The sequence below is a fragment of the Rhopilema esculentum genome, chromosome 12, assembly GCF_057945365.1.
Source record: "Rhopilema esculentum isolate cy_ngs chromosome 12, ASM5794536v1, whole genome shotgun sequence".
Lineage (NCBI taxonomy): Eukaryota > Metazoa > Cnidaria > Scyphozoa > Rhizostomeae > Rhizostomatidae > Rhopilema > Rhopilema esculentum.
Window position 1 is genome coordinate 5,177,874 of NC_142826.1, and position 27,671 is coordinate 5,205,544.

Sequence of the window (27,671 nt, forward strand, 5' to 3'; positions counted from 1 at the left end):
CGCATTAATTTAAACCTGTCACTAAATGAAGTTCTTTGACTATAATTGAACAAAAACAGACTTGAAAGGACTACACTATATTGAGCTTTTCATTAATTTTGAATCTAATTTCTAGACCACAGATTCGCCTTTAAACGATTTCGCAGGGACCAAGACAAACACTAAATCCATGTTAGGTTTTGCATGATTGGCGCTTCACTGAAATATACTTAAGCTAATAGAAATATTCGTTCCCTGACTGTTGTTAGGTTGACATTGAACGTGTTTGTTACATTTGGTTTCATATGTCTTCTATTGTATAAACACCCTGCACTCCGCCAGCTTTATCTGCTGTTTGCAGAATAATCCTCTGAACCACAAGTCTTGAACTTCTCCAGGACAAGAAACATACGGAGTACCTACCTTTCGTGAGAAAGAGAACGCAATGGGCTCATTTCTCCATGCACCGAGTGAACCTGTAAGTAAAAAGCTAAACCCACTCAACCTATTTTTACTCAATATTTGTGCACTAGATATTTCACTGCAGTAAGTACCTTCTGCTGTAAAGAACTTCGACGTTGAAGCCATTCATGCATTTTCACGAGCAAACACAGGTGAGAGTTTTTAGCAATATTTTTGCCCTCCCATATTCCACAACCTGATCTTTCAAGGTTAGCTTCTTTTTCCTGGACATCTGTACGACGTAGCAACGGAAAGTGTATTGCACAACAAGTGATATTGTTTCGCGTAAAATTTCGTCATATACTGGCCTTCTTGGTTATGACCTTGCCTTCCCGGTAATGGAATAACGTACGCTGACGTTTTTCAGAAGTTTTACTTTCAGTCCAAATGTTGTAAATCCGTTGAAGACATCCACTGAGGCTCCTTTTCCCAATAAAATTTCAAGATGGCAGTGGGTCGGGTTATTCATTTTCATATTTTTATTCAGTAGCAGCGGGTATGGGGTCATCACCCCCTCATACTGGGTAGGGGCTAGGTCATCTTTTTCTAAGATTTGCCTAGGAAGAAAAAATCTGTTAGAAGTAAGGCATTGAAATTATTCCAGCAGGGCGTGGTCTAAAAATATCCTGCACTGACTTGGCCTCCACTGTTTTCTTTGATCTTTTGACCAACAGTCTGTCCTATAGAAAGTCAGCAACTGTTTTAGTTTTTCCTAAAGAAATTATTTTGAGTTTTAATTCAAAGGATGACTGAAAACTCAGAAGAAACTTCTCACAGGGATTTTAAAGAGAAAATGCTCGAAAAATGGATCAATCTTGGATCAAAAGTTTTACACCAGCTTTTATCAATTCATCACAACTGCCATGTCTCTTAGAAAGAGTTAAGTTTGACAGAAAAAGAGTATTTAAGAGCAATACAAATCTGTGTGTCTACTGAAAATTTTGAAATTACAAAATATGATCAAAATGGGAGAATAGGCCTCCTTGAAAATCCACTACTATTTTGATTGCTGATTACATTAGCTGCTTGATCCCTATGGGATATGTGTGTGTTAAAGCTGGCTTTGAAGGGAAACTATTAACTTTTCTGTGGGCGACATGGCCTGCCACCGCTACCTAATTTTTTCTGGTTTTTCTATAAGGTCAACAGTTTTGGTATGTGATCTTAAACTTTCATTTGGCCTCTTGTCTAGGCATGTGATGTTACGAATTGCTCTTTCTATGTTTCTCTGTGCCACTGCCAGTTTATGCTAGTGTTCATGTCTGAACGTCATTTGTTATTGCTGGTAGTATGGCTCCATCCATTATCTCTTCGTATTTAAAACATTTCTTTTCTCCTCGTGGAATCACCATACTGCCCAAATCTTTTGCAATTAGTTATTCTTTATTCAATTTTTTTTTCGTTTTCTGACTTAATTAGCTAGCCCAGGTAAATATCTTCATTTAATTCTTCTATGACCTCGCCCTCAATTATTTGACCAATGAACAATATCCTTCCTACGGTACTCGGTGCAATCACGAAGATAGACCTTCGAACCATCCATGCCCAACTAACATTAGCAAATTTCCAAGATGCAATTAGGTTATCTTCATTTGACTTTAATCATTTCACACACATTCAAACCTTGGGCGAGACAAGAATTGAAAGTCTAATCAATTTAGTTGCTAAATTGTCAAAAATAGCTTCGTTTATTTCGTACATCTAGTATGATGTTAGTACATTTTTGATGAGTCTTAATATTCTTATTATTTTTCGATTTTGAGCCTAAGATTATTCTTAAGTGACACAAAATGTAAATTTGCCTGAAGATGACATAAAAATTAAATCTTTGTTGATTTATCATGTCATCGCAAAAACTAAAAAAGATCAGAACAAAAAATAAATATAGAATAGAAATATGAAACCTAATCCAACAATTGGGGCTTTAGTCACTTCACGTTTTTGCTCAAGTATGATATTCAGGTTGTGGCATCAAAGATAATGGTGGAACAATAAAAGTTTTTAGACCGATCCACTGATCTATAAAAAGACTGGATCGAGCTTCTAATGTGACAAGAGTGTCGCCATCCGAGAAGAGGGTCCCAGAACAGCCGATGCGAGGTGACGGCCTTCTCTGTCACCCCTAGCAATGTTTTCAGCTGCTCTGGCCTTGTTCTTTTTCAGCAATCATACACACAGCATTGCAGCTCTCGCGCATCCATATCGTTGAAGTATTGGTTTTGAGGAATGGCTTTCCGCTATTGTTTGGGGCCCTCTACCTTTTGAAAATGAACGGGCTTCAAACTTAGGTGTTTCAAGACAATGCGAAGCTCGACCCAGTCTTTTTTATAGATCAGTGGGCCGATCCCATTATTACGTCACAGGTGTTGTCACACGCAATGCATTCTTGTAGTTGTAGTTACGCCGTTGCTATCTACCTTGTTCACTGTATTCCTCATTTAAAGAAATTTTAAGGAAAAGGACATCCCAATTTTTTTCAAAACTCTTGTCAGCGACTAATCCTACTGTCAATAGAGCGACACCAGAAGATGAGAAAAAGCTGATTGATGTTTATGAATTTGAAGAAGTGAGCCTCGATAGCGATAAGATGTCAGATGATGAAGGTGGTTGGTCGAAGTCGTTGGAGAACCTTACAAACTTCGACAGCCAGAGACTTCATGAACATTTGATTATCATTTGATAACCGAATACTATGCCAAAGCGTGGAAGTGCCCCAAAAGCATTCCATAGCAAAAAACATGGTTATAGGTTATGGAAAGAAGGCTACGTCCGAGGTTTTTTTCTGTAAAACCCAAAGTTATAACAGACAAAACTCTTTTCTCGTGAAGCTAAGAGCTCATGCATCCATGAAAAATGTGAGATATGTGTTTACATCTACCTACATCAAGCAACTGGTGAAATAACCCATGCAAATTGCAATCGCAAGGCTGCTCAAGGAGGATGCTGTAAGCATGTCGATGCCCGTTTATATTATTTGTTGGATCTGGTCAGTATGAACATGCGTAAAATATCAGAAGATGCCGAAACTTACATGAAAGTTCCAAATTTTCCCTTGTTTGTGTCTCTAATTGCAATGGAGATCTTCCATTTTTTAGTCCAAATGCCATTGGATTCATTGTCAAAATCTTTTCAGGAAAAATTGTTAAAGGACTTCTGTTTCTTGACCGAAAAGTTCTCCATTTTGTTTCGATTTTTCGGGAAAATGGCTAATACAGTTATCATGTATGTTTTATGTCCGCTAGTGAAATGTCGAGAGCAGACCCTATGTGCTGCAGTTGGGTTGAAATCCTTTCTTGAGATCATATGGAACCAGCGTTTTCTTAGCAAGTTTTCCTGACTTTTACCATTAGGAATAGTGTAAAATGATAAATCCCGATTCACACGACTGTTGCTGAAGCATTCTGGCATACAACATGTAAACCCTCCTTTTCCACTGTTGCCTTATTTAGGCCCACTCTCTGTATCGATAGGCCTAACATCACTTCCAATGTCGCTCCATAGAAAGCACTGTCAGTTGGACGAGTCACCGGGCAAGTTTTGAAAAAAATAGGGTTATAACAACGGCATTATGCCGCGTTACCTCTCCACTACACTGCTGAGAACTTTACTACATATACTACATAAAGGCAGAGGTTGCTCCAAGGGAAGTAAGGCGGTAATTCCCCTTCCCCACTTTTCTCCAAGCACAGTCCGTATGATCCTTCTATAAATAAATAAAAGTGTACTGAGTAGGGGTATGTCATTATTTTTCTATCACATAAAGTACAAAGATGAAGGAAAAAACATGGTCTATTGTACCATGCCCATTCTTCTCCCACTTTCTAGAAGCTGGCGCTGTCGCGCACGAAGAGCTGTAAAATTTGTTTCAGGCAGAGTTTCTACACCTGTGAAAAAGGCAAAAATCTTGGTCCTATAGAAAAAGCCCTTCTACCGGTTGAAGTGCAATTTCCTTACAAAACTATCTGTAGTAAATGTGTGCAGAAAAGTTAAAGTCTGCAAAATATTTAGAAGGCTTAAGCAGTCCAAATTTAAAATAATGTAATTAATGGATATAAAGAAATTGCTGGAACCTAAAAATAGGTTTAGGTAACATCCGGTGCAAATTGTCCCCTAAGATTAGTGTGCCCGGTGTTTTTTAAATATTTTTTAGTATATGTGTCTTTGTACATGTATCAAATATTTGTCTTTGCATGGAGACATTGTATACCCTATCGCTTCAACAAAGTACTCCATGCTTAACGTTGTTTTTCTTCCTGGGTACCTCCTTTAAAAGCTTGTATGCCCGCGCCATGAAACATGGAGGAAAAACACTTTCTTACACAGTTGAGCTCTGTTTTCCTCTTGGCATCAAATACATTCACTGCAAGACCACTGACATCTGGACATCCTTTACTATAAATTTCTCTATAAAAAATCGAAAATTGAACAAAACGGAAAATAGATCAGGCTATTTTTGCTGAAAACAGAATTTATTTCCTGAACAGTAACAATGTATACAAAAAGCTGTGTCCTGCCCAGCACTGTTTCTTGACTTCTTTTGTCTTGTGCTGAGACTAGATTTCCTTTCACCGAACTCTGCCGAGTGGAAAGTAGAAGGTAATGATTTTATTTTCAAAATCTCACTGGGAAAGTTTTTTGCTGTTGTATCCTAAGTGCTGTAAAATTTTAAGCCCAGTTTTAATTTAACAACTTTGAGCATTATTCTTAAATTTTGTTTGATCGCCCTGATTGTCCTTAAAAATTGTCCTGATCTAAATTTAGCCCCATTTGCAGTGTTTGCTCGTACAAAAGTGTCGACGAGACTCTGGTTTCACCTTCAATAAAGCCCTACCACAATCTCTGCTACAAGGCAAAAACGATACTAGAAGCTAGAAAGAGGTTTGAATATCTAATCTCATGAGCGAATTCCGTCTTATAATCAATGTATTACAGCAAACGATTTTATGTGCCTGGGAATCTCTCTATTTCCACCAATGTCAAATTGTCGCCCTTGCAAAAATGAAAAAGGCATAAGGCAGGTTGCATTTTGCTCCCTTTAAAGAACACTGCAATAACTAACTGTAAAAAGTCAAGGAAGCTAGAAGCTATTGATGGCCAGCTAGAATAAGAAAATATCTTTTCATTTTCCATTGCACTACACGTCTTTTATAAGAAACATAATATTTAGGTTTAGGCTCAAGTTGCTGCGAGTAATTGCAAATTTCGGCATGAAACGGCCTTGATGTTGCTTTTTTGATAATGTGAACATCCTAGGCATTTAGCGAATTGCTTTGGTCCAACCATCTTTAAAAAGGGGTCACTCCTTTATTCCTTTGAACCTTGTTTTTCTAAATATTGCTGATGATGTTAATATGACCTAGCAAATTGGGGGCTATTGCAGTTTCGCACCTCTCAGCGTGTGGTTCCATGCATAAGGATAGGGTTTGGGTAAGGATCAATGTCCAAGAGGTGCGAAACTGCATTAGCGCCGCAAATTGTATTCCTATCCCTTATTTTCTATGGAAAACAGTACAAATTTATGCAGTTTGTAATACCAGTGAGATTATTGAGGCAATCAAGTTATCGTTAAAAAGTATATTATACATTTCTTAAAAAGAAAATATTTTTACTTTTTTACCGAACCAGCAAAATACAGCACGAAGAACTTCATTTTATTACCGTTCATATATTACCGTTTATCATTTTCGTTTTCGCTTATTTCTCTAGAGCTCCTACCTTCACATTAGAGAATAACAGGCTTTCTATATAAGAAAAAAGACAGAGGATTCATGCCGTAATAATTCAAATAAGCCCAAGGAGGGGGAGGCTCAAAACCTGATGCAAAAGAGATGGGCTTGTTCGATATAGTCAGGGCTCATGTTAAACTTTTTTTCTTTAGAGTGGCGTATTTGACACAGAATAATTAATAAACAACAAGACATGATAAACACCAAAAGCCCTGACTATAAAATTGATAAATATAGTCGTTCAAATGCTAAAAAGGAGATAAAGAGGCTGCTTTTTCAAGATCTGATAGCATAATATGGGGAGGGGGCTTTTCGAAAGCCCGAAGCTTTAGAAAGAGGCTCATTCAAAAGGGGCTAATTCGAGAGGCAAGAGGGCTTAGCTTGTTTTTTACATATACATCCAACTCCAGGCAGAGGTAGCGCCAGAAATCTTCCGACAGAGGGGTTGGAGCTTCCGACAGGGGGGCTAAAATGACTAAAATATGCAATTTTCGTACGTTATTTTGTCAAATTTGCTCCAAAAATAACCTAAAATTTTCCTCCGATGGGGGGGGGGGGGGGCAAGATGCTTCTGACGGAGGGGATGTAGCCCCCCTAGCCCTCCCCTGGCGCCACCACTGATTCCAGGATGGCAACCGACGTTAAAGTCTTCACAAAGTGCTCACATTTGTGATGCTTTAGAACAAAAACATTGTTAAGGTGCGAAAAGTTTGCTTACTTGCCACGAAAAGCTTCACTCTACACCGCAAACACCCGTCATCTATTTGGTCCTATTTGTGAGTTTCCAATAACGAAAAATTTAAAATCAAAAACTTGGAATCAAGGTTATCTTCGTTTTTATGAGTTTGCTGTCATGGTGCAGTATTGAAACAATAGATTGAACAGGGAGATGTTTCTCCAGGGGCGGGCCAGCACACTGGATCCGGGTTAAATCGAGTGGAGAAAAAAAACTTTCAGATTTTTTTATTTGAATCATAGATATGAAAAACACAAGAGCTTCCTACGCATAAAAACAAATGTATCTTTCAAAAACTGATTGAAACAGAGCCACACAAGCACAGGCTCTTTTGCACTGAAATTAAATCATTAAATCTGATTTTGATGGCTTGCATTGTTGCTTTATTTAGCTCCAAATTAACTTTATTTTATAGATGTTTGTGAAATTTCTACAAATGTATTTGGATATCCCGCTTTGAGGCACCACTTCACAGTCAATAGTCAACAAGTAATTAATCCCAGATGCAGGAATCGAATTTCAACTTGACGTCCATCGTTGAGACGAGAGAGGATAGCCTGCTGGCGCTTGAAGTGGCTGGCGGAAAAATTGCAACAAATCTTTTCAAATATTCTCAATTTCGGTTTCTTGCAGGAGCCACAAGACCAACTCTTGGTGCAGCGAGGCATGGAGAAATCAATGGGCCTCGGTGAGTCGTTTCAACAATTGAACAATCAACATTCAATAGCCCTTTTGAATTTAACCACCTGAACTAATGTCGGTCGGCTAATTTGTTTGGGTAGCACAGGAAGAAGTTGCAATTTCTGCTGTTACGCATAGTTGCTCATTTCATGTATGGGGATGGTTTGATTTGCTGGTCACTCACTTTTAAAATATTCGGAAAATTCATTCGGCTGAGGCAAAATTCATGAAATCATGGAAATTTGATCGTGTATTCGTATGCGAAAGACCTTATCTATTTGAACTTCGACTTGTGTTAAAACTGTGAAATAGAGGGGGATGGCTCTGGCATTGGCAGCAAAAGGGCTGTTATCCCCGCTGCGTGCCAGTAAAGATGGAAGCAAAAATACAAAGTACATCCCTCTCGATTCTTCAACAGGAGATGAAGATGGACAGAACACGAATCGAAAGTTCCTTAGCGGACGCAGAAGATATTATGTTGGTGGATTTGCTGCTATTTTGCTAGTAAGCGTTGTGACTCTTGCAGCCGTCTTAGGAACGAAACAAGGTACTTAAAAATTTCCTTTTACTTCTTATCTAAAGATCTATAAATCCGTTCTTAAGCCATCCCTATCTAGCTTGTCCTTTTGATTTGAAAATAATTGCAAATAGGGTATACAATATCATAAATAGTTTATGAGTTTCCATCTGTTAAGTCTTACAAAAAACAGCGGAAGTTTTGCAGCTGTTTCTCCGGCCTAAATTGTAAACATGTTAAAGCTTTCATGATTTTTCTACCTTTTAAGGGCTAAATGAATTAGCGTAATCTCAAATTATTCTAACTTAACAAAATAGTTTAATCTTAATAATGAATTCGAAGTGAATAACATACATTTTCTGTCATCGCGATTTTAGGCCGGAACTTGTTTTAATGATGCAAGGTTTTCACTTCCTTAGCCAATTTTTCCATTAAATTAACTTTAAATTTTCCATTTCCATTTAAAGCCTAGACCAAAAAGTCGGACCAAAACTCATTCGTATTCAATCCAAGAAACAAAAAGTAGACATTTTATGCCAGGCCACCTTTAAAGAGTTCAGTTCTCCGGAATCCACAACAAGGAATCGAAAACATGTTAAACAAATGTCTTTCCAGAACATTGTTGCAATTTAGAAAATTTATCAGTTTGTAGTAGAAGTTAAAAAATGAGTTATTTGAACTTTGTATGCCCAGGATTAATATGTGTGTCTATATTAAAGTGAAAGTTTGGCTTAAAGCGTCAGGTAGATAATTTTTGGTGCAAAGTTTTTGCACATACAGTGCTTTGATCGACTTGGGCAAGGATGTAAATTGATGGAGATTTTTGGGAGGGTAAATGGCACAAAATTTCTGAGAGACAATTTAGTCAATTGTAATTTGTACTATATAATTGTAGTAAAGCCTTTACTTACAGAACCTTAACCTTTGGTCATTTTCTTTCGGAATTGAAAGTACCTAGCGCTATTTTATTCTTTTCTCTGGCCTAAATAAGTTTTGGGTCTACTACTTCCTGCACAATCCCAGTATTTATGTGCATAGATTTTGGTGCAGCACAGAAAAAAGAAGCTCAACATATGGTACAACAGTCAAGATATTTAAGCTACAATGAAATTTTGTCACAAGCTCATTAATGAGTCAATATCTGATCACTTTAACTTTTTGTTAAGGATCATTCCCAATATTGTTCAATGGAAATGATGGGGTTAAGGCAGGGAAGCTTGCACTTGAAGAGAAACAAAGTGCCAAGAAAAAGGGCAAAACAATAAGAAAATAAAGAAAAATGCTTGGTTTTGCAGGGGGCAAGGAGGGGCCACTGCACAAGTTAGGCCATAATGCACCAAAACACTCATCAGCAAATTTCCCCAGCATATCTGTCAGATGAAATGTTTAATTGTTCCATGATGCAGGTTTGATATCATTACACTGGTCAGTGACAGTCTTATTCAAAGACATCAAAAAAAGGAAATAATTTATTTTAATTTGATCTGTTTAGATCTATGGCTTGGTTCAAGGCAAGCAAGATCTTCCACCAAAATCACTTTTGAAGATGCAATGACTGGAACATTCTCTCCAAGGAGCTATTCAGTGAAGTGGCTTGATGGTAATGTATGCTTAGAGTTATGTTATGCCTAGATTTTCTAAAATGTCTTAGATCTTTGATTTTTCAATTTCTAAACTCTTTTTTTAAGCAAGAGTCCTTCTTCTTCTATGGCAAATTTCCTACTAGGTAGGGTCATTAGAGCAGAAAATCTTCCTATGCTCCATTCTATCCTGGGCATCTTCCCCCAGTTTCCTTATCATTCTCAGGTCATCATCAATCCATGTTTATGGATGTATTAACCTTAGTTAATGTTGAGTAATTGACATCAGGGCTGTTGGAAGCTCGGGCTGCCCCCCAATGATCATGAAACTGTAGTATATTTCCTCTATAACAGTGTACTAAATAGGAAGCAATAACATAGGGGCCCAATGGCTATGTACGAAAAAGATGTCTGGTACCTAATATGAGCTCAGTAAAGAGCAGTAGCAAGACGGATTGGGCTTTTCTATGAAAATGCTTATAAAGAATAATATCAGAATAAAGGGTCTCGTCAAGAATTTAATCTTGTTGAAATTGTCATTAACGGTAGAGTACAATCTCTCGGACTGATTCGTTTTAATTTACAGTAAAAGCTATATGAGGCCCCGTTGGGGCTTATTTATTTGTTCAGTCCTAGAGGGAAGCGTGTTAGAGAAGGGGGGGGGGGGGGGCTTATTAATCATTAAAAATAAAATATATTATAAAAATGCCACAATGCTCTAGGATTTCTTCGGAAGAATCAACATCAGTATCCTCTTGATTTCTAAGGCGCACAAGGAAATCTTTACATGGGCCGTATGCACATGATCTTATCATCATCACACCAGACGTTGTTTGACTTCAGGGGCTAAAGAGGAGGTCTTACTAGAGAGGGGGGGGGGGCTTTTTTTAAATTTTGGCATGGTAATGGTAATGGGGCTTAATAGAGAGGGTGGCTTAATAGAGAGGGTGGCTTAATAGAGAGGGTGGCTTAATAGAGAGGGTGGCTTAATAGAGAGGGTGGCTTAATAGAGAGGGTGGCTTAATAGAGCTTTTACAGTATGCCGATTTACAATGATTCGCAGAGATTCATGATCAGATTTGATCTGATTCACGATGACCTTCACAGATCTATTATGACTTATGAAGATTCTCCGACACTCACAATGATTCATGATTATTAACACTGCTTAATGGTGATTCAAAATAGTTCATGATTATGCAGAAATATCGCAAACTTGAAGAGTTTATCCTTTCATTCAAAAATTTTTTGTGAGAAAAGGTGGCTTGTGATCACTGTAGTAAGATTCTGAAGGTGAACATTTTAACTGCGTCAAATATTCTGGAAATTTCTTTATGACAAACAGCACTGTTCCATTGACAAAACAGCTAATTACAATTCAACCAATGATGTGAGAAAAGTTCCATGGAGATTGTTAGTGGTATCAAACAGCTTTGTCAATAATTGAAAATTTTATCGAATAGAAAACCTTAAATCCCATAGTAGCCATTCCTTCCATTGTACAAGTGCAAAATTGCTGAATTGTGTGTCACTTGGTTGGTTAGTTAGTTAGTTAGTTATATACTTACTTACAGGGTCCCCCACCACTGTTATATGTACTCATTCTTCCTACATAAAAATGGACTATATGAATTTTGTTCTGACAGCAATGGTCAGTTAAAAGAAAGGGTTTGGATTGAAATGCCTGAAATTTTAGACACAATATATATATATATTCCTTGATTAAGGCTCTTCAATATGGAATTGAAGTTTCATCATGCAAACAGCATACCTATCCAACATAAATGTATCAGAAAATCAATGTACTTTATTCAGAGAATCATATACCATTTTCATTTTATTTTCTTACTGGTGTCTTTTCTTTCAGATGTGAGCTATGTGCACCTCTCACCAGATGCTGGAATAAAAATGTTCAATTTGACCACTAATTCTTCATCAACTTTCCTTTCAGATGATGTAATTGTAAGTACTTACAACTTTGATAAAATATATAACAAAAATTTTCTTTGTGTGAAATTTGGTGCATTGTATAATTTTTTCCCATTAAGAATTAATAGTTTTTTTCCCATTCTATTTAAGTGAGTTTTCATTTTATAACAAAGGAGGTTTCTTGCTTGCTTTTGTCAAATATACTTATTTGTCATGCATCTCTGATTTTGCAGGCATTTGAAATTCAACAAGCAACAGCTAATAAATAACCTGACACACTGTCTTTAATGTTTTGCTATATTTTGTTTGAAGGATAAACATGGTTCAAGTTATACATTATCAAAAGACAGAAAATGGATTATGTTCAAGGAAAACTCAACGAAAGTAAGATTAACAGATCTCTGAATTTTTAACTATCCTTAGTTGATATTTAAACTATTCTTGTTGACATGTGCATATGGGAAAATTCAGTCAGAATATTGGAACATTGAAAATTGCAGACCTTTTCATGGTAACAATAAGCTAGGGTTTTTACACAAAAGCTTTACTGTTATCAATAAAATCAGCAATTATTATCCCAAGTCTCTCCAGGCTACATTTTTTTAGGAAAAAAGTTTTTAACTTTTCCTGGATGTTTTCAGACAGGTTGGTAGCCAGGGCTTTGATTGTAGCTCTAAATGTTGAGCTGTCTATTAGGCATTATGTTCCATCCAAAGTTTTTTTATTTGATAACCTATTGCTTTTACTCTTTACTCGTTTCAACTGCTGCTATATAAATGTTTGACACCATCACAAGCCATTTTTATGACTTAGCCATAACTTATTTATGTCTGTTTGCTGTTGTTCATTCTCGTCACTTTGATTGTTACTTATTTACTACTATTTTATTGATTTTTCTTCACAATTATACCATCGGAGTCTGTTGAGCTGCTGGCTGTCGTGGCCTCTCCTTTATTCACACATTTTTATAATGTCTTGTTTGGACATATTTTAATCATAGGGATTAATCAATCTCTTCTAGCTTTACAGACATTCATCGATGTCTGACTACTATTTTGGTAAAGTCAGTGACAAGTATGTTCTTTTCTCAACTTTTGTTTTTCTTACCTCATTGCAGTGAAGGGAGCATGTGCCATAAGAAGTGTAGAAATGCATTGTTGGCACATTGTATAATTTTGAATGAAAAGCTGTACAATAGCTTATAATTCATATTTTTCTTGTATTTAGTCATGCTAACTACCATGCATTCACTTGACTATGAAATTTTGGATAAAAACTACTAGTTGAATGTATTTATACTTTTTTGATAAAGAAAGCCAGAATCAGAAGAGGAATGAATAAGAAAAGACATGCGTATTTGGTTTTGTTATGATGAAACAGTTTCTACTTTATGAAATGACTGAAGAATTTTATGGGAAAGTCAATTATCGCTATCCGTTGGAGTCATGCAGTTTTCCAATAGCTATGCAGAAATGCTTTTGTATATCACCTATTCATTTGCTAAATTTTGTTAGATTTAAGGGCAGGAAAAGAAATCATACTGAAATACACGAGTTCCTTGTCAATGTCTTCAACGAACATTGATTGTGTCTGAACAGACAAAGTTTTTGTTGTTTACTCCTCTCAATGTCATGAAGCTTGAAGTTTTTGTTTGCAAATTTCAATTTTATCAGAAAAATAACAAGACTGGCGTTGCCTGGGGGGTCAACTGAGCAGATCCGTTATGCCACCTGGTGTGGACCAAAGGACTCAGTTGTAAGTTAAAATTTTCTGTTTAGCTTGCAAAATTTGTCTCATAGTGTTGTAAAAACATTCCTATTTGTATGTTAGCTATCAAAATTACACTTCATTGTTTCACTTGGAAAGGAGAACATATTTTTATATTAAGATAAGATTTTCATCTTAGGCAATTGTGACGCTTTATATTAAAATGCCACAAGAAAATTTTTATGTGAATTTTTATGAAAATTCAGAAAATTTTTATGTGAAATGATGCATGAGCATTTCCTAAATATCTTAACTAAATAACAAGATGGGAGTAACAAAAGGCTTTGAATAAAATTTCAAGCTTTTTTCTACCTTTTGCTACTTAGATACTAAATTCAATTTCTTTATATTTTAGGTTTTTGTGTTCAGAAACAATATTTATTATAAACATCAAGCTTCAAGTCCCACGTCATATCAAATAACAAAAGATGGTATACCAAAGTCAATCTTCAATGGCGTACCAGATTGGGTCTATGAGGGTAACTTCAAGTTTTACTTTTTTAATGTATGTTGTTAACAAGTTGTGGCCTAATCGATTTGATGTAAAAAAGGTTAAGTCCAGTTTGTTGTTGACTAAGGCCTAGCAGTCATATTTCAAGTTGCTGTTTTATAAATGTTATATGTTAATTTTGTTAACGTTTCAGAGGAGATCCTGGCTACTGATTATGCATTGGAGTGTTCTGCGGATGGCACCTGGCTCATTTTTTCAAAGTTCAACTCTAGTTTGGTCAGATACTTCAAATTCACCAAATATGGACCAAGGAAAAATGCTTACACGCAGATTGAAAAAATTGCCTACCCAAAGGTATCTAAATGTATTTGTCAGTTTCAACGGGGAAAAGTCCACGGGTAGCTGCCACTAAACACATGGATTGAACCATTCTATCTCATTTTCCTAACAAAGAATTGTTAACAAATACAATCTTTTATTCAAGGCTGCCAAACTGTGAGGATTTGAATCTAACAAATAGTTCCAAATAACAAAGATCCTTTCTTTATAAAACATAGTTATTATGGTATGTTTACGTAAGGATAGTCTATTAGAAGTTAACAATTTTTAATCAAACCACAGACAACATCAATCTTATCGGCAAGATTTTGTCTTAATGTTAACAATGTGTCTTTTATACGTTGAGGAATTGCTTTGAAAGTTAGCCACTTGAAATAACCACTTGAATATTATATTTTATTCTTTGCAGTTTGTTTATATGAGATTTGTTCATATATTGCTTTTCTAATAATATCTTATTTTATTCTTAAAATTGTTAACCTAGTCTCATCTCATTTGTTTCGATTTTAGCCAGGGTATGAAAACCCTTTTGTTTCCTTGTTTGCTGTCAATCTGGAGAATGTAGTGCAAAGCTCTGGAAATAATGTGGTTTTAAATGCACTTGAGCCCCCCAGTGTATTCAAAGGAATGTAAGTAATTCACAATGATTTGTACTTTGGCTTAATTCCATTGTAATCTGATTCAGATTAATGAGATGAACAATGATAAGTAAAAACTAGTTTTATACACTAATGTTGGAGCTTTGGCCACTCTTACAGGCCAAATGGATTCGTCTTTATTTAGAAATTTGAGCGTTAACTGGAATCTCCATCCATCTACTATCACTATATTGTTGTTTCCAATCCAATGAGTCATGTATGATGTGAACAGAATATGGGGGGGGGGGGGGAGGCAGAAAGGAGAATATCAAAGCTTGATTCGATGTATGTCGTTCCGTGCCTATTGGCGACTATTCTTGACTAACTAAATCAATTAACCAACGCATGTATATATATAAATGCAGTTTAAATTTAGATGCGCTGCAAATGCATAAATAATTCTGAGGTAAGAATGGGGTGAGCATTGATAAAGAGAATGGAGGTTAGATGTTTTAATGAGATGTCTCATATGACGCAAGGGGATACCACAGAGATGGTATGGGTAATGAATGAGAAAAAGTATGAGTGGAAGATGGTATATATTACACTATTTAATGCTTATAAATTGTCAAAGATTTGTCAAAGTAAAAGAAATCTCCAGGAGATTGGTGTATAATGAGTAGAATGGAAGAAGAAAATCTTTCAAAAAAATTAGGATCATTTGACGCAGATGTTTCCAAAACAACTGGTTAGACCTAAGGTTAACCGCTCAGCTATTGATGGCTCAGCCCTTTTATTTATTATCAATCATATTCTTTCATGGTTTGTTAGAGAGAGATTTTTATCGTGAACCACTTTTCACATAGAAATGCCTCTTCGTAAGATGTCTTATTGAAGTAGGAATTAGAAATTACTCCCTTCATGAGGCATTTGTTTGCATTTCTTTTAGTCTAACCGTATGCAACAACTTTATGTATAATTCTCTTTTCACATAAGCTCCAAAATTCTACGTGCTTCTTTTCTCAAGTCGCTATTTTATCTTTAGAGAGAATTATTACTACATCATGCAATTCGTGAGAGGTGGTGCTGCGTATACAAAGCACCAGGTCTATGTCAGCTGGATGAATCGAGCACAGAACCACACGATAACCCTGTATTATGATCTTGACAGCTTGACTAATAAGAAGGTAGAGTATTTCTTAACCTTTCGTTTGATGGCTTTGTTGAATAGTATCAAACATCAAATACCTTGTATTGTAGTAGATTTTGCCTATGGGCAGTGATCGAAAAGCATCTTCGACAAAGTATTGTTTGGAGTATTCTTGCACAAATACAGTACCGAATTTTATTTGAGCTGATGCATTTATCAATGTTTATTGAATCAAAGTTTAACGCAGCGTGTTCGTGCAAGAAGCATACTTCAAGGGACGGGAGAGATTAGCTCAGTCTAAACCAATCCTCGTACATGTTCTTTGTTCTAAACCAATCAAGTCGTAGAACAGCTGAATTCATGCCATCATTTCATTAGCAGTTTGACTATCGTGCGTGTAACTATGATCCAAATGAATACACTTTACTATTACAGACGTTTTTTCTTTTAAATCACAATTTCTGACTTTCAAAGTCTTTAAATATGTATACTAAACTTGTATTGCTGATTAGGAAAGGATCTTTTTGATGGAAAAACTTTTTGTAGATTGAGGAGCACACCGTTGAAAAAGGATGGGTCGACGATGACGTAAGTTGGTCTCAACTTGAAAATTTTTTCATAAGAACTTCGTGCTATAAAACTGAAGCGCATAACTCAACGCAGTTAAGATTGCAATGCCACAAAAAGCAAATATGTATAGGATATATGTCTTTGATGTTCATTTTTTGACGTTGATAATGGTGGCACTGCTCAGAGTGCTATTGCTTGAAAAAGGTGCATTTGTGTTACACAACACTTGTTATTTGTAGTTGAAGAAAAACATCCTTAATTCAATAGGTTTGTAGATTTAAACAGTGCTCGAACTCGAAGGTCTGAGTTTGCCGCTCGTTTTATGTCAATGTGTCATTAGTGGGATGCGAAATGAATTATTTTTGGTCGTGTTTTTTCAAGTATGTACCCATTTTGTCAACATCTTCCCGTATTCTTTCAGTACCCTAAGCCAAAATTCGCCAATGATGGGAGTTACTTCATCAATCTGCTGCCAAAAGATGAAGGAAGTGCTGGCTTTTTCAGGCATGTCGCGCAAGTGAAAACCGGGGTAAGACTTTCCAGGTTCAATTCCTGCTCTTTTTGAAACTGACCCGATTGATTGTAATGTTATATCTCTTCTACATTTGCTTGCAGTTGCCACCATCTATTTTTATATATCACAATTATTACAATACAGCCATATTTCACTGTTATCCAACTATGCTTATTCTCATGTTCCCACCGTTCAAAGCAGTCATCTGTTATCTTTTATAAATAAATCATTATTTTTTTGTACGAAGCATATTTCACAATTCTTTTTAACATTTTAAAACTAGGGCACCGCGAGCGTGAACTTCCTCACTAGTGGAAAATGGGAGGCCCAAGATGTCGTGTGCTTTGACCCTGTCGGTGAAATTGTGTAAGTGCACAATGCCTGAGCTTATAAGTGGTGAAATTATAACTTATTTGATAGAGTGTGAGAATTTATGTTTTACTAGTCTGTCATGAAAGTACTTTGTGCCGTATAGGCAGAACTGTACAAATAAATAGAACAGGGCGGTTCTAATTTGCACACTTAGCCCCATTATCAACATTTCGAAAAGAATTTCCTTTGATTTTTTCTCGTTGGTTGTAATAACGCATTTTCATTGCTTGCTAGGTATTATCGAAGCACAGAAACACACCCTGCTGAACGTCACGTTTACAGTTTAAATGTCAAAACAAAGGAGAAGAAATGTATCACTTGTAGTTTTGCCGATGGTATATAATTTTTAGATCTGTTTCTACTTACTAGTTTTTAAAAATGCACTGTATTCTTGAGTATTAGGCCTAGCGTAGTGTGTTATGACATCTAAAAGCTGTTGTGTTTTCCACGCGATTTTAGATAGGTTTTCACTTCAAAATGGCCTCCCCAATGCGAAATGATAGTAATTCCCTTGTTTAGTTTGTTTGATTTCATTTCGTTTAATGTTTCACTTCTTTTGGCATCCAAACAACTCGACGCTGGATTGCTGTGCTCTGCAGAGGCAGGAGTGACCAACAAAGTCATTGAGGAGGCTCCGGTTTAAAATAGCCTTGGATTACTCCAGAGTGCCTTTCACTTCACCCCACGACCATAGTGTTTTTCACTCTTGTTTGACAAAGCGAAGCTTTATTGAAGTACTATGGAATGCCTCTGCATCATCTAAGTGAGACCCTTGTACCAGGCGAAAAACCAATCTGGCGTCATGTAACTCAAGCCTATACTTCCTAGCGCAGCAACTAAATTTTGCTTTCATCCCAATTCCAGATAATGGATGCACCTACTATTATCCACAATTCAGCAAACAGTGCACATGGGTGAATTTATTATGCCAAGGTACTGTAATCGTGCTAAATAATCCGTATTCTCTTAGTTTCATTGTTTTTAGAAAAAAATTCAGATGGGGTTTACACCAAACTTATGTTATCTCAACAAACTAGTATAATATTTTATCCACGGAGAGTGAAATTGGTATCTATTCAGATTGCTGAAGTTAGGCAGCAAATTGCTAATGTGGATAATTGTGGCTAAAGTTCTGGACTTGGCTGTTGTGACAAAGCCTAAACATGAGGATGATAGAATGCTTGTGTTGTCCCACACTTAACCCTCTCCCCAAGAAGCGTATGTTTTGAAAAGTAGTGATGTCAACGTCAAATGAGGGGGTGTTATAAACCTCGACTGCATCTGTCCGTGATTCTACTTTTAATAATTTATTTTTTGATGTATATATTTTTATTTGCAAGGTATGAAGGAGCCAAAACATTGGATTAGCCAAGCCAAAACAAGGATTTATGTTCATCATAATCATTTCCAGCCGACTTTGATAACTACATAACCCAATGTAAAAGTTGAAAGTGACCTGAAAACCTCTTTGGCTGTAAGATATATTCATTCAAATGACCTACATTAATCGACTCAGTTCTGTATTATTGGTGTCCACTTTGGGTTACCATTGAAGTTCAAAGGATTATTAAATTGTTTTTTATCCTGCTGTCTATTATTTTGATGTAAAAAGCTACTCTTTCAGGGCCCGTTGTTCCATTTACAAAGCTAAGGAATCTGAAAAGCGGCAAAAGTAAGTGCTTTACTTTAACAAATGAGGGTTGGCGTAACCTTATGAATACCTCATGAATAGTGCTATCTTATGCTGTGTAGCGTGCATTTTACAACATAACCTTTCATCGCCTGTAGTATTATCATTTCTAATGTTTGAAAGCATTCCGTTCCCTAAGCATTCTTGCCAGATGGGGTGAGTTCGGCGTTGGGTTATAATGTATTGTAAGAAATGTTTTCTTTCCAAACAGGTCCCCTTATGCTTGCATTCGATTGATAATTTTGTATAAAACATAAAGAAGAATGCCCACACATAGTTGCCTTTTAATGGTTGCTAATACCTTGCATTAAGAAAAACTGACTTCAAATTTTCTCTTGGTATTGATATGAATAAACCAGTGCTTAAAAGTAAATCATCTAGAAAATGTGCGCAGAATTTTCTCCAAGTCTTATTGGGTTGGCTTTTACTCTGTCATGATGTCATTTTAAGAAAGTAACTTGGTCATGATTTCATTACTCCTTTTCTTAGTGATTTTGATGGAGGACAACAAGGAACTGAAATCTTCGTTGAAGCAGAGATCGTTGCCAAAGCAAGTAAGATACACAATCAAAAGTGATGGATTTGGTAAGCATTTTAACGGCTATTTGATGATTACATGGATCGTAAAACTTGGAGCTGCAACTTAGAACCATCATTTTGATGGCAAATAAAACTTTTACTTTTTCACTTATATTGAATGAAGTTTCCCCCTATCTAAGTTTTGATTTCATCTGAACGAATCATAAATTTGTTGCTAAAGATTTTTAGAAGAGTTGTTTGAATCCTAAAGCTTATTTAACTCCTGACTTATTTTTTAGATGTTCCAGTGCAAGAGTTACGACCCCCAAATTTTGATCCGAATAAAAAATATGCTATCTTATGCTCTGTGTAAGTGACTGATGCCTGTTTGTTTGTTGCCTGTCGTTGCAGACAACTGCATTACGCCCAATTCAGAATTTCTAAGTACATAAATTGATTGTGCCATATTAAATCGATGGTCTTCATCACTTCACTCCTACTGTGTTATTTTGATTTGTTTGTATCAGTAAAATGGGTTGAAGTGTAATTGTTTTCTTAATATTCTTCCAGATATGGTGGACCCGGAACTCAGAAGGTAACTTTCTCTCTTTATTGTACTCTTGAGTCTTATTGTACTATTGGCAAGATAACATTTTTTCTCTGAATTGGTTGGAGAGTCCTTGGTAGGATAGGCACGCTCCCATATGTAGGTTTCTTTGGGTTATGTGACTGTAGTCTCATTTTAGGCCAGAATCTAAGAAATTATTTATCTTTCTGTGATTGTAAGGTATATTTTGCAATAGAAAGGCCTAGCATTTGTTTGTCTTCCATATTTCTGAACAGGGACTAGTTATTTTGGCATGAAGAGACTATATATGTTTCTGTAACATGCATTACTTAACATGCATTACTTAATGGCCGGTTTGCTAAAATTTTTGTTTTCGCCAATGACGACAGTCAATGACGAGCCTATATTTGGTTGCCATTGGTTTTGCTAATTTTCAATGAAGCATGTGCAACTGTTTTTCTTCCAAGGTTATCGACGCGTTTAACATTGGCTGGGATGCATTCTTGGTAACTAACTATGACATCATCGTTGTTTATTTCGACGCAAGAGGATGTGGTTACTATGGTGACAAGTGAGTATGAAACGCCTTTTTCGTGCATATTCATGGAATTACGGAATGTCTCGACACGGCCCTAAAAATAAGATTTGAGGCACTTAACAAGCTTTATCTTTCGAACCTGATAATTAAGGATTATGCTTGTTCCTGAAGCTTGATAAATACGGTTGAAAATTTCTTTTGAAAGAGGATATTTGTTCTGTTTATATCTGTTTGATTCTTGCTTACTCTTGCCAGCATTTTTGTTTTTTTTTCAGATTCTTACATGCAGTTTATAGGCAGCTAGGGAGATATGAATCAGTCGATGCCAATGCCGTTGCAAGGTATCTGCGTGCTAGTAATAAACTCTCTCCATATCATCTTCATAAATATGTTTCTAAGTTATTCGTAAAGGTCCTCAAAATTCGCAGAAGCCCACAAGGCAGCTTTCACATTTATTTGATTCTAAATCGATGACAATTCGTTGACTACTACAAGGCATTTTTTTGCTCAGAAATACCTTTTTTAAAAAGAACCTCATTTTCCTAGAAAATATATTTCCTTGTGTAACCATGAAAGACGAACTTAACACAGAGGATATTCAAAGATAACTGCATTAGACTTTTCGTAATACAACTATTATCTTACTTAATTATTTGCAACTATGTTTCAACTATGTGTATTGCATTTTCAAGGCACTTGACCAAGCAAACTTATGTTGACAAGGATAGGCTTTCAATCTGGGGATGGGTAAGTATTGGTTCTCATATCTATTTAGCTGCTCTATTTTTTAATATAAATAACAATCCTAGTTTGGGAATATAGTTGCCTCTCGCTCATCGCCGGAGTCTCTTGCTCTGGTTGATGTAACTCTAGCAAAACATCTCCTCTTTTCGAGCCATTTGTATTTTCAACAAAGATTATGGGTTTCCATATAATATCTAGATAAATGGTCTTTATTTCTATAACGCCAACATCGCTACACAAAAATATCAATCTGACTTGTCTGTCTCTCGCTTACTGTTCGATATATCAAACTTTTTCTTACGAATGTATTCCTTGCAAGATGTTATCTTGAAAACGGTCTCATCTGTTGCACTGACCGTAATCAATAGTTCAATTAGATTTCTGGATACATGACAGTAATACCTGGTATATTTTCCTCTGTAGTCGTACGGAGGTTTCTATACTGCAAGCGTGCTGGCGACTAGTGATAATTTGTACAAAGTTGGCATCTCAGTAGCACCTGTGACTGATTGGAGATATTATGGTAAAGTAGAAGATATTGTTTTTTCCTTATCTACACAGCAGCGTGTTAGCATAGCATTTAAAAGTTCCTAGATATATTGATAGTAGCTTATTGCCAGAAATTGCCGAATTATTTGCTTTCAGATAAAAATTTTTGCAATTAACTATTTGTACATTTAGTGGCAAATAAACAGTTATGGTCTGTTCCAAGGCTGCAATGGCTTGGAATTTGTTTGGCGCCATCAAATTGAAGTTGTTATGTTTGAAAAAGAGCTATTATATCAAAAGTACATTTGTGTCTGTGTAGCAAGAATTCCGAGGAGCAATGATTTTTTCGATTCAACTAAGCTTTTTATTTGTCATTTTTTCAGATACGATATACACAGAAAGGTATATGGGACTGCCAACCAAGGAAGATAACCTCAAGGGCTATGAGGTATGATGACACTGTTGACATAAAGTTGTTCGATTTCAGTTTACCATTTTGGCTGTTTGTCGGTTTAGCTGGACATTTGAGATAAATTGATGTTTCTTTGTTTCAGTTAACCTCGGTGCTCCCTTTCGTCCAGAACTTTAAAACTAAAAAGTTTCTACTTGTCCATGGCACAGGAGATGGTATGTAAATTCATGTTTGCTGCCATAAAACGGTTATTACTTGATTTTTTTTTGTTCTCAGAGTTTTTCAAGAGTGAATATGCCAGATGATCTTAACTTTCTTACCCTTTGGAATTTTGTTTACACCGTTTTGTTGCATTTTTTTGCTCATCATTTTGCTTTGTAAAAACTTTTTGCTTATCTTTGGGAATATTGCTTACAGTTTATATATAATGTTAAACAATGGGTTCCCTGAAAATTCAATGGTAGTTAAGTATTTATTAAGCCTGTGTTTTGATCAATTTCACCAACATGTCTTCAGTGTCGCGCATTATTAATGAAAGGATAGTTATCACGATCAGTTAAATACAGTCTGGCGGCAGTTGAAAACGTATATAACTGCATTCCTGCTTGATGTGTCCTTTGAGTTGTTTAAACATTAGTATCCTTCAGACTTGGAGAGCATTGTTTTCTCTGTCACGGAGAAAACAAAAGGCTAGGCGTCCTTTCTCTGAGTTTCAAAGTTTGGAGAAGCCGACTGTTTAGAAATATACATATATTATTTAGATTTTCAGTCGAAAGCCTACGTAAAAACTTATTTGACTGCTAGGAGTCAATCTGACATGTTGATTTGTTACGTTGAATTCCCGAAATGCTGTTTGCTCACACTGAGATTGAAATCGTTTTTTTCCTCGTAGATAATGTTCACGTACAGCAATCGATGCAACTCGCTAATGCCTTAGTTTCAAACAGCATTCAGTTTAGGATGCAGGTACCTTATGTTACATATAACGCTTGCCATGCTTTCTAATTGTGTCTCTTGCACTTCGAGAATCGTGATCGGTATTCCATTGACATCCAGAAATCCTATTTTTTGTCAGCAAAAACTTTGCCTTCTTTCCAGCAGGTTTATTTTCACTAGCTGCAAACAGGTAGCTGTCTTGAGAACTGAATGGAGAAAGGCAATATTATCAGTACTTATTTTTGTTGTTCTCGTTTGGATCATCATAATGTCATTGATACATTCTCACTGCAAAAGGATTGAATTGGTCTTTATGCCTTTTACATTTCTTATTATGCTGACTAGATTATGCTCTTTACTAGATGTATAAAAGGCTTTTTTGCTCACTGTATATCAATGATCTTCCAACCGTAACTTCATCCGTGAAAGTTACCTGACCCACGAAGAATTGTGCATGGTTAACATGGATATCTTTTAGATCAATGATATCTTCTTTAATCAGGTATACCCGGACAGACAACATGGTATTCAGGGAGACGGTGCAAACATGCATCTCTTCACCTTGTTAGACATTTTTTTAGAGAAAAATTTGCGGCTAAAAGGAAGCTGAAAATCCCATGGTTTGTGCCATTGACAAGATAAAATTTCTTGTGACAGGAGACGTGCGACCAGTCAAACGACCGTTTTTTTACGAAACGACAACGGACATAAACAAATATTTGGTGCTTCACCCTTTCTTGAGTGTTTAAAGATATAGCTAACCCTTTGTTTCAATCAAACTGTCGAACAACGGTTTGCTTTGATAAATCGTAGGTTTTCACTCGAAGAACAGACAAAAAAACTATAAGTCACTCAGGGTTTTGCTACAACTTTTGAGAGCCAAATTGTCTAGTGATATTTTTATAGTTTTGTCGTAACAGGCACTTGCCTTATTTCAAAATTTCTTGATTTCAGCGTATCCACTCAATTGCGTGGGTATCGTTACGTAGCATTTAGAAAACAGATATTGAAGCTTTAAATACACAAGAGCAAAGCTAGCTACATCAGGTTTACCCTACACCACAAATTTATCCGAAAAGCCTCAAGTGGAACCCAATATTTTCCTCTATGATCTTTCGGAAAATTTTGGTATAGATTTGAAATACGGAAACCTCCCATTAAATACACAAGACAACGTTTGACTATTGACATTTAGGACGAGAGACGAAACTGTGCACATATATCTTTAATACAATGAGCACTTACTAATTTGATAAGACAAGATGATTCTCATAACCTAACGCTAATATTCTAACTCTTATGCTAACCTGGATTGACTGTGAACAGCAATTTATAGTCAGACAGCTTAACCATAATTATTATCCTTGTCCAAATAGGCAACATCTGTTTCATTAACCAGCTTTCTTCAAAATAACAATTAACATACTACCTGTAACCAAAGGGATAATTTTGATAACATGAAGCCTGCAATTTTGAATCAACCGTAAGAGTCGACTTGTCCGTCCAAAATTCCTTGTCCCAACGCATTTTCTCGCGCCGGTAGATCATTCCAGCCTCAAATCAGGTTTGAAAATAGCCTGTCATTGCAGATGTTTTTATGAACTATGGGGCTATGTTTTCCAGATATATCCAGATAAAGCTCATGGCATTCGTGGCAACACTACGAGATACCACTTGTTTACTCTGATGCTGCAGTTCTTTGAGAGTAATCTAAAGCTTTCGTGAATCAAAAAACTAGTTGGTGGAATTTCGTGGTATGGGACTGAAAATATCGACAAATTTAGAAACACTCATATACACAAAAATTGCCAACAGAAGTAAAAATCGTGAAATCAAAACCATAAAAATCAATAGTGTTGTGATTTTTCAAATGAAATTCGAACGTGATTTGAGTGGAAGCTTTAAAGAAAATGTGACAATCAAATCCAAATTTTAACTTTAATTTCATAAGCTCTGTTTTCAGAACTCAATCTGCGAACTTTTTAAACTTTAAAGTGTCAGGCTGAAAGCATAAATTTTCAAGTGCATATGTAAAAGCTAAACTTCTCAGATCTAAGCTTTACAATTCTTAAAGATAAAATTTGGGCAGCTGAATCGTGATGATTTCAGAAACGGTTTTTTCCAAGAGGCCTATTTTAGAAATAAAATTGCAATAAATTTGTACGCAGAAAATTTTTTTGTTTTCTTTTCACATCATTTTATGGCAGTCTGTTCCATATTATTTGTGAGGATTTTTGTGGTTATAAATTTTTGCAAAAATCTTTTCTGTATTGAAAAAGACAAAAGGGGTTCATGTATGTTTGTAAAGGGCGAAAACCACCCTTGGAGCAGACTGCCTTTAAAGCATCGTTCATTCTGTAGTATTTTTTTCAGTTTTTCTAAACATTTAAGGTAAAAATGAATATCAAAGTTAAATGAATTTTTATAGAATTTTCAGCTGCAATATGATGCTTGATGATGTGAAGCATCGTGCTGCTTAAAGCTCGTAGAATATTGTTTGTTTCATAGCTTTTCAATTTTTTTTGACATTGAATAGTTTTAATTCACGTAATTTTCTAACTTGAGTCGTTATATCCATAAATGAAATGCATTTAATTTGTGTGAACCTTAAAAACATTGTTATATTAAAAGTTTGAATCATTTTGGTGTTGTCCACATGAATAATGGTAATACAATCATTGATTCCTGACATCTTTTGTTTAAATACATTTAGCATAACATTATAATTCATGAATGATTCTGGTGATTTTCTTTTAAATATAAGTTAAAAATAATCTAAGCAACGCACCACACATCACAGACATCTACTTTATATTCATTGCTATGTGTTTCTATTTTTATGTATTAATATGAATTTTCTTTATGATGTATCAATTGTTGTGAATTCATGCATTTTTAGCAAACTACAGCAGCAAAAGCGTTAGTTGTTAAGATGAGATATAAGGTGGATAAGATATGCAGCATATAAGGTTACCTAAGAAATGTATATAAGGTGGATGCTAGCCTTTTGCCTTTCGGAGCCTTTGAGTTGTTTGGATGTCATCAAGCATCTTTACTTTTCTTTAGAATCCAACTAGTACCATGAAGATTTGATAAAAAGTTACCTGCGCGGCTAGCTGTCATAAATGTAGATTTTGTTTAGGAATGATCAATGTATATGTTGATTTTTATTCGGAATAGCAATCTTTTGTCCACAATTTCCTACCAATGATTGCCCGATTCTTCTTATTTTAGCTCTACCCTGACAACAAACATGCTATCAATGGCAATGGCTCAACACATCATTTATTTACAATGCTGACAAAATTCCTAGAAACTTCTCTTAGCCTCTAATTATTTTAATATTTTGTACATTGTAATCATTTACCTCAATATCTATAATTTGAAATTATTAAAAAATTACATTTATTTGAAAATTTAAAAATAACCGGGAAAAGCGGAGACTATTATTTAACAATCAATAGCCTGGAAATATGGCTGGTGAATAATGAAGTAATTTTTGTCAAAAACAAGTAACCAATCAATTGCACAATTCTTTGTTCGCGCTACTTTCGATCTGCATCGGTATATGAATGTCCGCAAACCTGGTTGGTCATTATCCGAGATTTGTTCTCTGAGTGTTGTCGGATCAAAAGTACTTCAGTTTGATCTGTTTCCGCTTTTTAGCCTATTTTAAATCTTTGTATCCATTTTTCATGGTGTTTGATGTTAAGTAGTCCGGGGATTCTGACAATTTTAGTAGCCAACAGGGATGATGGTACACTTGGTTACCTTTCTGCGCATAAAATGATTTCTGACATCTGGCATTGATTTAAGACCCGATTAAGTAGCAATTTGTTAAGTTAAACATTTCCCCAAATACGGCACGCTATCCAAGCTCGAACCAAAGAAGTTCCTAATGAATTTCAAGCAATTATACGCTATTTATTTCAGCGATATTTGGCTGATATCGCTCAGAAAACCAAAAATAAGAACTGACATCTTACTTCATATCTTATTTGGTTAAGTTCTCGAATTTGTTTCGAAATAAGAATATTGTTTCATTTAAAATCTTTTTCATTTTCTGTTTCCTTTCTGACCCATGTTTTTGCAGATATTTGTTAATTTATGTGAGAATCAGTGATGTCATATTTCAATGTGTATTGAGTTATGTGATTTGAAAATTAATCATATATTCATTTGTGATTTCCTGTATGGCCGCTGGTTAATGAGTATTTTCGTATCAATTATTGTACGTTATGAAGCTAGTAAATATTTAGATAATGTGTGTGGAATCCAAGTAAACTTTTGTAAATGCTTTGTTTTATTTTTCGTCTCATCTTTTTATTTGCACGTGATTTGTAGCGAAGTCTTACGATTGGAGGACATCCATGAAATTGCTTCGAGACCATTTGCACTGTTCGAATTGACGAACAGAAAGTAAT

At 35.7% G+C, this 27,671-nt stretch overlaps 1 protein-coding gene across 4 annotated transcripts; it reads left to right on the forward strand.

Annotated features, from left to right (window-relative positions):
* Positions 1-329: 329 nt before the first annotated feature.
* Positions 330-27,541, forward strand: LOC135681706 (prolyl endopeptidase FAP). 4 transcript variants are annotated; one of them, XM_065196293.2, is made up of 30 exons: positions 330-457; positions 7,537-7,591; positions 8,003-8,131; positions 9,594-9,701; positions 11,549-11,643; positions 11,923-11,994; positions 12,632-12,684; positions 13,284-13,365; positions 13,733-13,856; positions 14,022-14,182; positions 14,678-14,796; positions 15,791-15,932; positions 16,442-16,483; positions 16,887-16,994; positions 17,263-17,345; positions 17,586-17,686; positions 18,216-18,284; positions 18,976-19,023; positions 19,531-19,626; positions 19,860-19,929; positions 20,131-20,155; positions 20,596-20,699; positions 20,942-21,007; positions 21,359-21,413; positions 21,834-21,933; positions 22,283-22,347; positions 22,454-22,526; positions 23,204-23,277; positions 23,750-23,867; positions 26,482-27,541. In XM_065196293.2, exons 1-29 carry the CDS (start codon positions 425-427, stop codon positions 23,855-23,857), a joined length of 2,460 nt encoding a protein of 819 aa, XP_065052365.2. In that variant the 5' UTR covers positions 330-424; the 3' UTR covers positions 23,858-23,867; positions 26,482-27,541. The 4 variants fall into 4 exon arrangements, with proteins under 4 accessions (XP_065052365.2, XP_065052363.2, XP_065052364.2 ...); XM_065196291.2 differs by lacking the exons at positions 330-457; positions 7,537-7,591; positions 23,750-23,867 and adding an exon at positions 24,871-25,001 and having other exon boundaries at positions 7,616-8,131; XM_065196290.2 differs by lacking the exons at positions 330-457; positions 7,537-7,591 and having other exon boundaries at positions 7,617-8,131.
* The last annotated feature ends 130 nt before the right edge of the window (positions 27,542-27,671 follow it).

Excerpts from the sequence above, each read along its gene's own strand:
- LOC135681706 (XM_065196290.2), top strand. The coding sequence starts at position 7,903 with ATGGCTCTGGCATTGGCAGCAAAAGGGCTGTTATCCCCGCTGCGTGCC. Across the intron at positions 22,348-22,453 it reads ATAACCTCAAGGGCTATGAG|TTAACCTCGGTGCTCCCTTT; the intron begins GTATGATGACAC and ends TCTTTGTTTCAG. Across the intron at positions 23,278-23,749 it reads GCATTCAGTTTAGGATGCAG|GTATACCCGGACAGACAACA; the intron begins GTACCTTATGTT and ends TTCTTTAATCAG.